Source organism: Camelina sativa, chromosome 11 (assembly GCF_030686135.1).
Source record: "Camelina sativa cultivar CO46 ecotype springtype chromosome 11, ASM3068613v1".
Classification (NCBI taxonomy): Eukaryota; Viridiplantae; Streptophyta; class Magnoliopsida; order Brassicales; family Brassicaceae; genus Camelina; species Camelina sativa.
The window spans coordinates 43,458,368-43,470,363 of NC_141890.1; the positions used below are offsets into that span (position 1 = coordinate 43,458,368).

The 11,996-nt window shown below is 33.9% G+C and overlaps 3 protein-coding genes across 7 annotated transcripts; 2 read left to right on the plus strand and 1 right to left on the minus strand.

The window, feature by feature from the left end:
• The first annotated feature begins 6,199 nt into the window (after positions 1–6,199).
• On the plus strand, positions 6,200–8,630 carry LOC104725839 (uncharacterized). 5 transcript variants are annotated; one of them, XM_010444578.3, is made up of 4 exons: positions 6,203–6,384; positions 6,459–7,011; positions 7,110–8,037; positions 8,125–8,630. In XM_010444578.3, the coding sequence occupies exons 2-4, from the start codon at positions 6,483–6,485 to the stop codon at positions 8,318–8,320; spliced, it is 1,653 nt and encodes a 550-aa protein (XP_010442880.2). In that variant the 5' UTR covers positions 6,203–6,384; positions 6,459–6,482; the 3' UTR covers positions 8,321–8,630. The 5 variants fall into 5 exon arrangements, with proteins under 5 accessions (XP_010442882.1, XP_010442880.2, XP_010442881.2 ...); XM_010444579.3 differs by having other exon boundaries at positions 6,459–6,972; XM_019231617.2 differs by having other exon boundaries at positions 6,214–6,384; positions 8,139–8,428.
• Positions 8,631–9,033: 403 nt separating this feature from the next.
• LOC104725840 (arabinogalactan protein 22) lies at positions 9,034–9,688 on the plus strand. The gene is made up of 2 exons (XM_019232360.2): positions 9,034–9,258; positions 9,392–9,688. Exons 1-2 carry the CDS (start codon positions 9,141–9,143, stop codon positions 9,463–9,465), a joined length of 192 nt encoding a protein of 63 aa, XP_019087905.1. The 5' UTR covers positions 9,034–9,140; the 3' UTR covers positions 9,466–9,688.
• A 1,016-nt stretch (positions 9,689–10,704) lies between these two features.
• LOC104725841 (late embryogenesis abundant protein 49-like) lies at positions 10,705–11,862 on the minus strand. The gene is made up of 2 exons (XM_010444581.3): positions 11,739–11,862; positions 10,705–11,353 (listed from the first exon to the last, which is right to left on the minus strand). Exons 1-2 carry the CDS (start codon positions 11,823–11,825, stop codon positions 10,910–10,912), a joined length of 531 nt encoding a protein of 176 aa, XP_010442883.1. The 5' UTR covers positions 11,826–11,862; the 3' UTR covers positions 10,705–10,909.
• Positions 11,863–11,996: the final 134 nt, after the last annotated feature.

Consider the following 11,996-nt stretch of genomic DNA (forward strand, 5'->3'; position numbering starts at 1 on the left):
TTCATCGAGGACTAAACTATCGCTATCAAATTTCAATTTTTATTATTATATTTTTGATAGGGCTATTTATTATGCGGTTTGTGCCGTTGGATGAAATTTGGGGAGAATCTAGGTTTTTCGTGTCTCTTTAACGTTTTAGATATAAATATGCATATGTATATGTATGGTACGTCTTATTGTATACTACTTTACAAGAGAGATAAAGGTTGCATATTGCAAAGGGAAAGATACATAAATTCCTTAGGAACAGATTTTTATGGATTTCTTTTTTTTTTTTGGGGGGAGGGGGTAAAATTTTAAAAATTCACAAGCTCGGTATAATTGTTTGTTGTACACACATGTAATGAACATAAACGCGGACATGTACGTTCTTACCTCTTTCTTTGTATTTAATTTACGTATATATTTGGGTTGCGAATGGTCCGACCAATCCCGGTTTTCGAGTTAATATAAGGAAGAAACAAAAAAGTATTTGAAATTAGTGAATTCACATTTATTTTAGCGCCTCACTCGTGAGACAATCAATTGAATGAGATGTTGTACATATTCACATTATAAATATTATAAAGAAAATCAACCAATACATATTTAGACACTTTTTTTATGATTGATGCATCAATTTCAAACATGTTATCTGACGACAATTGAATCAAAAAAATGATTTTCACTTTAGAGCCTATATTTTGCCCTTTTCTAATTTCAAAATTTAATCTAAACTTTGAAATTGGTTCTACAATTTTGTTTTTACAGTTTTTATTCAAAACCTATCGGTTATACAAAATGTTAGTTCGGTTCAAAAGGATCCCTAACATGTTCAACTTATTTGAAAACCAGCGAAGACTAGAATCTGAATTAACAGCAATAGTAATATATAATAATTATATATTAATAAGATGAAATACAATCTATATATACACCTCTTTTGTAAGTTCATCTATAAATTGATAGAAGGATAAAACCCTTTAACCCCCCCCCCCCCAAAAATGATGCAAGGAGCAAACAGATTTGTTTTCAAGAAAGTAAAAGACAAGGAATATATATATATATATATATATATATATATATATAGATCTAAGGCAATAAATATTTGATGTCATACTAGTCGTGCCTCATTTTGTCTCATCAAAATCAAATTACATCTTGAGGAGCCACCCTTGATATCATTTGTACTTTCCCTTTCATTTTTATTTGTTTTGAAATTTTTTGTACATGAATATATATATATATATATATATATATATATTTGTAATGAGTCCATTAAAATGTTTTAGAAAAATAAACGAAAATTTAAGAAGATGGAGCCAAGACAAACCAGGTAGTCGTTAGGTTTGAAGTTAATGTGTTGGCTGTCAGATATTATCTTTACCTGACCATGTCTTTTTAGTAACGGGTCTCGTCTCCTTTATGTTTTGTTTCTAGCCCAAAATTAACGAAACAGCATCAACTAAACAAATTATAAGTGTATTTGTTTAATGCAATGTCTATATATATATAATATGCCATCAAATAATGCCTTATAATTATACAAATTACTTCTTGTTTTTACTACCATAATCACATGTCACAAAATCCAAACGCGTATCTATAAAAAATATATTTTTCATGAATCCACTATGGTTAGATGTGATTAAACTCAAATTCGGTTTTCGATTTTAATCACACACAGGACAAACTTAATGTACTGTGTACATAAAAACAATACACGGACAATGTACCTAGTTTAATTTGTCAGTTACTTTTATGATTTAGGGGACACAGTGATCTAACTAAATTTTAATTATGCATGCATGCATGATATTAATTAATTTGACATGACTCGGATCCAAGGTAGTCTTATTCAATTTCATATATATACGGATACCCTCTTTATGGAGACTATGACATGTTTTTAATATTCGTACAGTTTTGTCTTGCTCTATTTATTTCGTAAATCAGGGTCGACATTTCTATAACAAACACCGTTGCTCGTGACATTACTCTTAACAAAAGAAAAGGATTGAAATTAATTGATTTTATATATGACATAACGAAACGTTACGTTGATTATATTCTTCCTGCAGTCTCATTTAAAAAGTCATGAGTTGTCGTCGATAAATACAAATCAAAAGCAAACAAGCAAAAACTCGATCGACTACAAGGAATATATATGAATACTGAAATTTATTGCATTTTATTATAATAATTGACTTTTGAAGCAGTTAATCAGATAACTGAGGATGAGAAAGTTGCCAAGTTGTGCAGGAATCAAAATCTGCAAGTTGAGCAGCAATCAGTACTTCGGAAACAAGTATAATAAAGATGGTGGGCGGCTTTCAATGAAACGGACACGCCATCTCCGTGCCCGAGATTCTACTTCTTCATTCATCCACATGCATGGTTTATATACACCCATCATACATGGATCCATTTTATCATATATATCTACAGTATACACACATATACATGTATATATATAATATATATTAACCATATATATCTCCTTAATGCAATGATCATGATCTTGTTGCGGTTTTAGGGTTTTTGATTTTGTCAAACGTTCATAATAAACAAGATATATAAACTTTCCAAATTTATATTAAATTGTCTGTACACATATAGTTAGATCTTTGTAGTTGTGAATTAGATAGTCAGTTTTCAGATATAGATAATTTGTAGTTCCAGTTCTTTTTAGTCATTGGTTTTACTATTATATATGAGACCACGACAGGGTTATGACGAATGAAATCATTTTTCAAAAATAGTACCGACTCTAGCTTGGTTCCAAATGTTTAATTTTATCTCAATATATCTGGCTTCCAAATAACTCGCACTCATTTTTTGAATCACATATCGGATGTATATGATGTCAAACCTTTAAAGTCCTCTTATGTTTTTAAAACTCTTATAAGATCAAAGACATTGAGTACTGTTCGTAGTTTCAACATGGCAGAAACTAAAATTTATGTTAGTGTGTTCACTAATACATAAATGAGATATAAATTAAGGGACTAGTTTGAGGTTTGTTAAAAGTTATAAACTTTCATTTCGCATATGCAAACTTCCTTGTTTATTTAGACATATCTAAACTACAATTTAATTTTTTTTTAATATTTTTTAAAATGAATCGAGTTTTTGGTTTAGAACAAGAAAAATATCAGCGCATCGTATGACACATTAACCAAACTATTAATATAGTTGGTTTAGTCAATTTTATAAATCTTTATCTCTCTAGTTTCTTAATGAAATCCACATTCATAGCAATATATTTATATATATGCGCATCCCGCACCCTCTATATTGAACGCATGCATGTAAACGTTTCGTTAGTCTCTCTGTAGACTATACAAATTTGCATGCATGTGCGTAGCTGTGTATGTATGGGGACGACGCACGAAATTGTGAATTTTGATAGTGTTAGTCGCATTGGGGACCAAAACGCTGAATGCCCTAAATGGCTAAATGCTACACCTGCATCCTAAAATCGATTCAGAGAAGGAAAAAAACAAAACCCTAAGTTTGTAGCTTTGAACTAAAATCAGCTCTAAAACCCTAGCTCCGATCAAACATTAAATGGCTCATTGGGATACATCAAGGGCTTCCGCGCGTTGATAAGGCTCACAAGAGATTAATATAAAATTAATGTAGAACCCTATATATATATATATATATATTTCATTTAGTTACCAAAAAGTAATAATGAAGAATCCTAATTAAAGATAAGCAAATGAATAATGATATCCAGACAGGAATATATTCAGTTGAACCAATTAGCTAGCAAGTTTTTCTAGTTTATTTTCAACCCTCTCATTTTAATGATTTTTCTTTCTTTGATAGAAGGCTTCATTTTTAATGAAATTCAAATCCATGATACATATAATGATATAAACATCGTCGCCAACTTTTCCCTTTTTGAGTTTTTTCCATTTAAAATTCAAAATTTTATTTATTTATTGATACTACATATTTGTCTCTATCTATACGCGCACTTATTACATTTGCATGACAAAAATTTAATTTCCTTAATTTCTGCCTGCACCCTACCTACGTATAACATCCCTACACGTCTCTCCTCTCTCTGTAATTCGACAGTCACAAGGACACGACTATATGGTGTTGCATATAACTGCATGTATTTTTCTTATCTGTTACATATCAACGGTAAAATGTGAACTTATACGTAAATTGGCAAATGTTTTGTACTAGAAGCAGAATCTAAGAATTTTGAATGATGACATTTTTATTTCTATTTGTTTTTTTGGGTAAAAAATAAAATCGATTATAGTAGAAACAAAATTGTAGAAGTAGCTGAAGAGGTGAATGAGATGGGTCCGACTCAAACTTTAATCACTACGAAGATCTGAAATTTCATTTACTCTCACCACGAAATACATGAGCCACACTTTATTGCACTCACTCAGTCTCTCTCTCTCTCTCTCTCTCTCTCTCTCTCTCTCTCTCTCTCTCTCTCTCTCTCTCTCTCATCGCACTGTGCTTTATTGCATGATTACAAGTTATGAGTTTCATCATCTATGTAACACAAATATCGTAGGTAATAATTGTGTTTGTAACACAAATGGGTTTCCTAAAAAACAACTTAGCTCATAACTGTTTTCTTTTCCGATTTAGAGTAAAAATTAGTGAGTTTCACAAAAGTAGTTGGATAGGTTTACAGCTTTTCTTTTTTCTTTTGTTTCTTTTTTTTTCTTTTTTTTTTTTGATAAAAAAAAAAGGTTTAGAGCTTTTAATCGGAAAGTAAAACCATATATATATATAGAGGAAAGTTAAGGAACAAAAGAAAATCATCTTGTAGATTACAGTCAACCATCTATTTATCTGATGGCTTCCCAATATAAGCCTTAATTATTATAAAATCTGAAAACTATTCTAACATTCATTAATCATTTGCAACAAACCTAAAACTAATAATCATATTAGTATATGATACAAAAATGCCATGCATGTTTTAGATCAAGCAAGAGATCCTCCTCGGGGTGAAACAGTTAATTTACAAGTAGATTTGTCTTTATATAAACTGGACCAGTGTTTAACATTGTAAGACACATTAATGACATGAGACAGTCCACATACAACATATAAAACATTTCATAAAGAAAACGTACTATTTTATGTGACCGCAAATTAAAGAACAAGAAATAATACTCTTTCGTTCATAAATGGATGTTTTGTGAAAATCGTATTGATCACATAACTCCTAAGTATTTGTAATCTATTAAATAATTTGTGGGGTGAAATAATAATGAGTGCTAGATTTTGAAGAAGAGAAATGGCTTCTCGGAAATATGTGGGGACCCAATAAGACTTATGATTATTGCAAATTAGATTCGAAGAGCCCACAAGTGAATGCCATGTCCCCATCTTCTACTAGAAGAACCGCAATGAGTGGTTATGGTTATGGTTATGGTTATGCACCTTTTTGTGATGTGGTGCATGCATCTTCAATTTGTTTGTTACTCTTCTAGTAGGATCAGATTTCAGCAAAATATTCAAACTTGAATGCTTCAAAATTGATAATTTTGTAAATCTCGTGCATATGTATCAACTAACCTAACATATTTTGGCCATTTGTGATTTTTTTTTATCTTTATAACCGAGTTGTTATTTAGTCTCACATGATTCTTCGTTAATTTCATGTATCAACTAGCCTAACATTTCAAACATACATACATATTTCATTAAATATTACTAGTGTTGAGCTAGCCAACAATGCAATAATCATGAAAAAAAACTGGTTCCATTTGAATATCAAGGGATGGAGAATTTAACAAGGGTTGACTTGACTTCTTCCAGTTACCAAAACAAGTAAAATTTTGTTACTTTTTTTTCCTCTCGAGTGGTGCAACAGAAGAGGTACGAACAAAACTCTTGTCAGATTTTGAAACTAGCCAGAAGGTAAAAAAGAGCAATCAATTTTTAACTTCGAAGGAGACAACAAATGCAAGAATAATCAATCTTTGTAAATAAGCTTCAAGAATGTCGTCTGGTTCGGACTTAAAAAATGTGGACCTACTTGTCTTTGTTTCCCCATTTATAAAACTCTCCGTACCTTTAAAATTAAAACATAGAGCAGCAAGCATCCAATGGCTCATTAGTGGGCCAATAAAAAAACTTAGCCGGTCCATAAGCGAGCCCACTTAGACGCTTCTATTCACAATCGTCGACTTGGCAAATCTAAAAAACACGCGTCCGCACGTGACACCGTGTCGTGTCTACTAGGGTTTGTGAAAAACTCTGTAACTGTTACTCAAAAGAAATTAGAAAGTTTTTTTCAATTTTCTCCGATTAGTCTACTACTCTTCTCTTCTCGTGTTTCTTAGGGTTTTGGAATTAAGAATGTTGCGATCAATTCTTGTTGCTTTGTTTGGAAGCAAGTTCTGAAAATTTGAGGTACCGTTTAAGTTTCTTTTGTATGTGCTTTGTGTGTATTAGGAGACTTGTTGATCCTAGGGTTTTAATTATAGTTTAAAGAAGAAGAGTTTTGCGCAATGTCTATAGAAGTGAAGTCGATGGATCAAAATTGTCGGTGTCTTGAGTTAGAAGAAAGGGTTTTGAAAGGTGAAGAAAAGTACACCGAGTTAGAAACAGAGTTGCAGAAACAGAACAAAGAGTGTGAATCACTTGAACTGAGGGTTAAGGAATTGGAATCTGAGAAGTTAGTAGTGGAAGAAGAGTTGAGGAATCTTAAAGAATCTGAGGAGAGTTCATTGGTTGAGCAGATGATGGTGAACGGAGCGTTGGAGATTGAGAAACAGGTGGCTGTGAAAGAAGCTGAGGATTGGAAGTCAAAGTTTGAGAAGCTTGTGGAGACGGTTCGAAAGTTAGATGAGATTGGTGGGTTTAGATATGGAGAATTGGAATTGGATGAGAATGTGAAGCTAGGATTGGAGTTAGCTAGGATCAAGGATAATACTGAATCTTGTAAAGTGGATAAAGATTCTCTGAGTAGGGAAGGGTTAGGTTATCATCAAGGTTCAGGTGAGAAGAACATATGTTTCAGCCTTTTGGTTGGCGTTAGTAAGTATAAGAATCATAGATTGAGTTTTTAGTATATATCCGCTTGTGTGTCGCTTCTTAGGTATAATGGATTTGATTTTGTTTATCTTTTCATGTAGGCTCACCTTATATGACCACACCGGTCAAAGACTACTATATCTTGGGGAGAGACAGAGATAACATGTCTTCTCGGGGACGAGTAAATAAGATGTTGTCGTTTGAAGATGATGATGGTGACAAATCGACTGGTGTAGTTGATTTATGTGATGGTGAAACAGAGGAGAGAAGCGAGAAGGAGTCTACTGATGCTAAGGATGCTTTAGAGGAGAGAAGAAGTATTGATGAGAACTATGAAGATGAAGATGTTGAATCTTGTGAAGCTGACAAAAGCACTCCTTGTGGCCGTAAGAGGAAACGGGTTATTGCCAGCGATTCAGAAACTGATGATGATAATGATGATGAAGATAATATACCTATTTCAATACTCAAGAACTTGAAACCAAGTGATCAAGAAATGGTAGATACACCGACCAAAGGAGAGAGTGGTTCCAGGAGATTGAGTGGACAGCCTCGTCGAGTATCCTCAAGACTGAGGAAACAGAGAGTTTCTGAAGAGATCTCTGCTCCAAGTGAGAAAAATTCACCAGAGAGAGCTGTGGGGATCCCAACAATTGGTAATGCCGAGGATGATGAGACAGAAGAAGAGCCAGAGAGCGAAAGCGCAAGTTTGAATGGGTTTATTGTTTCTGATGATGATGATGACAGTCAAGTGAGTGTCAGTGAAAGCTCTGATCATGAAACCGGAGAAGAGGAATCTGATGGAGAAACCGGTTATGCGGATGTCATGTCAAGGTTGAGGAGGGATAAGAAACCCGAGAAGCGGAAATGGGAGTACGAAGCAGATATGCTTGCGGATATCGGTAAAGATCCCGAGCTTTGTATGAGAGCGGTTTGTGTTATGTATAGGCTTCAAACAGAAGATGAAAAGTTGAGTAGCTCAAGCCGTATCTGCAATGGTATCGGTTTCAACAAGTTTGATGCTGCAAGGTTAGTAACTAGCTAGCAAACCCTTTTTCTTGATCTGTTGTTAAAACTGTTTTCTTGATTTTGCGTTCTTGAATGGTTTTGATTTAGGGGAACTTACATAGCGAGTTTTCTGACGGATGGGGACCCCAAGAATGATTTGAAGAAATCGGTTGAGGAATTGGAAGATTTCGACTATAAAGCCGTTGAGGATTGCGAAAAATTTGCATGCCGATACTGGAAACAACTCTTCAAGATCTATAACAACAGAGATGATCCTTTCTTCGCTCGTCCTCCATCTCCATAATAACTTGGGGGAATAAGCCTCACCGTGAACATGTTTATATTATGGTGCTTTTTGGGTCCTGATGATGACTGAAACATAGGTTTGAATGAATAAAAGATTTGTCACAAATGTTTTTAACAGTCCAAAACATGATGAGCCTACGCACGCTCCACCAAGTACGTGGTATAATGTATAGTTCCTTCGATTGAGAGGGCATTTATAGCCTTCCAAAGTGAGCAAATGTATAGTACAGACTACAGATATTGACATGTATAACCTTCAACTATGTTACCATATATATATATATAACACATAGAATACATTTTTAAAAGAATTCAAGAACCGGATTGTTTAATGTGTAATGTTTAATGTTTAAGGAATGTTTAGTTCGGTTTAGTTCTGAACCGGATTATCACAACTCACAAGTTGAAATTAGTGACTAAAATATACAATGATCTTCCATGAAAAGGAAAATTACAGAACCAGTAAAGTATATCAAAAAAACAGGCTGTAAGATACTCATATTTTTTTCTAATCCTTCTCATACACAGCTTAGACACAGAACACAATTAACCGTTACTCTCGTTAATCCTCTAAATTTTTAATAAAATGACAACGCACCAAACCAACGAGTGATTAGAGAGAGTTTAAGCTGTCTTGACCCCACGTTCTCTGTGGCATGTTTTCTTTATTTTGGCTATTTAACCAATTCTTTTAGGTTCCTCTGTTCTTCTATCAATCCGGTCATTTTTTTTTTCTTTATTTCTGGTGAGATATTACGAAACCACCAAGAAAAAAAGATTCCTTCGCCGGAATAAATCACCGGAGATAAAGAAAAAGAATGGCGTCCCTGAAATTTCCCTTGGAGATTCTCGCCGTCTTCGTCATCATCTCCGTGATTCTTTTGCCGATTGCTCATGCTCAATCTTCTTCGCCAGCTCCCGCACCCACCAGCGACGGTATTAATATTATATATAGGACAAATCTTTCTTTGATACCAAAACCAAAAACAAAAAAAAAAACTAGCTAGTTTGGAGAACAAGAGATTGATATTGTGTTTTTATGATTTGTGTGTGTGTGTGTGTTTGGCAGGAACATCGATAGATCAGGGGATAGCGTATGTTCTAATGTTGGTGGCGTTGGCGTTGACTTATTTCATTCACTAAAACGTGATGGATCCGATCATTTTGTTTGTTATCATCCACAATGGTTTTGCTTTCTCCTAGTAATTTTGTGTTCTCCAACTCTTCTTTTTCTATGGTTTGTGACGTGAGATTTGTAGAAAGTCAAAAGTAGGTTTTGGTCCTCATGCTTTGTTCTGTTTTTTGTTGGTTGGTTTATTCATGTAATTTATTTGTTCTTGTTTAATGGAAAGCGTAATTATAATAATTATCGTTCAAAGAAAAAAGAAGAGGGCAACCTCGTGCTAGCTGCTGGTTTCGGACACCTAATCATGCCACATTTTATTTGAAAAAGCATATATCCTCCTACGTAAAATTAATCCGGAGATGATTCCAAAATCACAACTACTATGACCCATCGACGACAATCTCCGCTTTGTCGAGGCCAGTCTTTGAGCCACTTTTTCTGGTCATATTTATTCTATTTGTTTGAGTACTACCTACTAAAGGCGATGACGCCAATGGATGACGAGAAATATTCTTATATAACCGTTTTACAAAGAAAACACGTAGATATATACTTACTCTCAAATTCTAAATATAATTATTTTTACTCTAGCGTAGTAGCGGTCGTATTTCATTGAAAAAGAACATGTGAACTTTGGTGTCGCATATCTTTGTTTATTTCTGATCCATTCTGAATCCTATATGCATACTTTAGTTGTGATGAAATGCTTGTTTTGAGCCCATTTGCTTGGTACTCTTTATGTATTATGGTTGTCTCAGTTTTGTTAGCTTAACTTCTCAACTTTTTCCAACTTCTAAGTGTGAAAGTAAAAATGAACTTGTTACATAAAGTATGCCTTTTATTTCCTCTTCATCTAAAATTCCAGTTTGTTGTCAAAGAGCTTGGTGTTAAACCTTTTAGAGTATATGACACGCCGTAAATATTTTCGTCTATAACCATTTTTGTGTCTGTGGTTTCATAGAATTTTGCAACTTTTATATGGAGTCCTATAGAGAAGACTGAGAGAAAAGACCTCTCATAATTTTGCAAAGTGATGAAATATTAATTTATTAGAGGTCTTCTCTTGCAAATTTGTAATGTCTCAACCAATAGACTATCTGACTATGCTTTGATGGTGTATCTATTTTTGTTTTCTTTCTTTTCTATGACCTTATTACACTTTTTTTTACGCTCGTCAAGACTATACAAATGTGGCTCCATGGTTGGATTTGGGGTTTATAAGCTTCCTATTCAATTTGTGAAGATTAACTGTTCGGTTGTGTTATATATTTTTAGAATAAAATTATCAGTGAACTTACATTTTTTTAAACAATATATTAATTCTAATAAAATTTACAAAATATCGGCCATATATAAAAAAAACATAAATATGGAACATGGTTTAAGCTTATTCTTTAGTAATTAATTATGCAACAAAAACCAAGACCATTTTATATGATATGACTATATATATTGGAAATATCAAAATGATGGATTGCGATTGAGTTTATAAGCTGCAGCGACCGATTCAGCGACGCCTCCAGGAATAATATGGTTAAAAGGAGAATGATTAAGCTCAGCTTGAACCACTGCTTCTGCGTCTTCACTTGTCACTGATTTGTCCCTCGTTACCTTCACATCAATCTCCGCGATAACGTCGCTGAGATTTGTCTTCTCGTCCTTCTTACCTATTTTTTCGTTACGAGCAACCGCTTCACTTGCCACGGCTGTTACACCACCGCGATCATCTTCTATGTTGTCTCCGACAGCTCTAGTTTCCACCTCTTTTATGGCAGCTACGTCGGTGGTTTCCACTGGTTTGTGGCCAACATTCATGGCTGCTGCTTTTAGAGCCTCCGTTAACGTCGTCGACCTCCCAATAAGTGCTTCAGCCGCCGTGGATATTTCTTCTGTTGGACCTACATACTATTTCAAATGGTTGCACATCAGTTTATGTGTTAAACGTTGTTAGCTATAACATGATAAAATCAATTAAACTTCAAACTTTTAAAAAATACTATATGGTCGTAATCATTTTGAGGGTGTTTTTATAGAATACTTATTAAAATGTATTAATGTACAAACGCAAACACTATACGCAAAAAAAAAAAATAAAGGTTCTCATTTGTTTTTTTTGTTTATCATTTACACAACATGCAAAAAAACAAGAGAAATGAAAACGTGAAAACGTTACTAAAACACACAATAAATTGTAAACGTAAACTCGTAATAGCCTAATACAAACAAAATTTCCAATCTAATATCTTACACCTTCACCGTTTAGTGTCTGAATACACTTTATTAACTGTACCTGTCCACCGGGACTAGACTGTGAGACGCTATAGTGCTCCTCGACAGAGATGTTGGTGAAATTTCCACCATCCTCAGATGAACCCATCGTTCTAGAGTTCTTTGAACTTCTTTCTTTGACTGCATTACCTTTCATAATTATCTGTCTTTCGTTTAAATAAGGAAACGGGATGTATGTGGCAATAACAACGGGTCCGTACAACTTCATTTGACACGTGGGCATATAACACTTCACGTGTCCCGTATTTAGCTGCTTAAG

Excerpts from the sequence above, each read along its gene's own strand:
- LOC104725839 (XM_010444578.3), top strand. The coding sequence starts at position 6,483 with ATGTCTATAGAAGTGAAGTCGATGGATCAAAATTGTCGGTGTCTTGAG. Across the intron at positions 7,012-7,109 it reads CAGCCTTTTGGTTGGCGTTA|GCTCACCTTATATGACCACA; the intron begins GTAAGTATAAGA and ends CTTTTCATGTAG. Across the intron at positions 8,038-8,124 it reads AACAAGTTTGATGCTGCAAG|GGGAACTTACATAGCGAGTT; the intron begins GTTAGTAACTAG and ends GTTTTGATTTAG.
- LOC104725840 (XM_019232360.2), top strand. The coding sequence starts at position 9,141 with ATGGCGTCCCTGAAATTTCCCTTGGAGATTCTCGCCGTCTTCGTCATC. Across the intron at positions 9,259-9,391 it reads TCCCGCACCCACCAGCGACG|GAACATCGATAGATCAGGGG; the intron begins GTATTAATATTA and ends TGTGTTTGGCAG.
- LOC104725841 (XM_010444581.3), bottom strand. The coding sequence starts at position 11,825 with ATGGGTTCATCTGAGGATGGTGGAAATTTCACCAACATCTCTGTCGAG. Across the intron at positions 11,354-11,738 it reads AGTCTAGTCCCGGTGGACAG|TATGTAGGTCCAACAGAAGA; the intron begins GTACAGTTAATA and ends CATTTGAAATAG.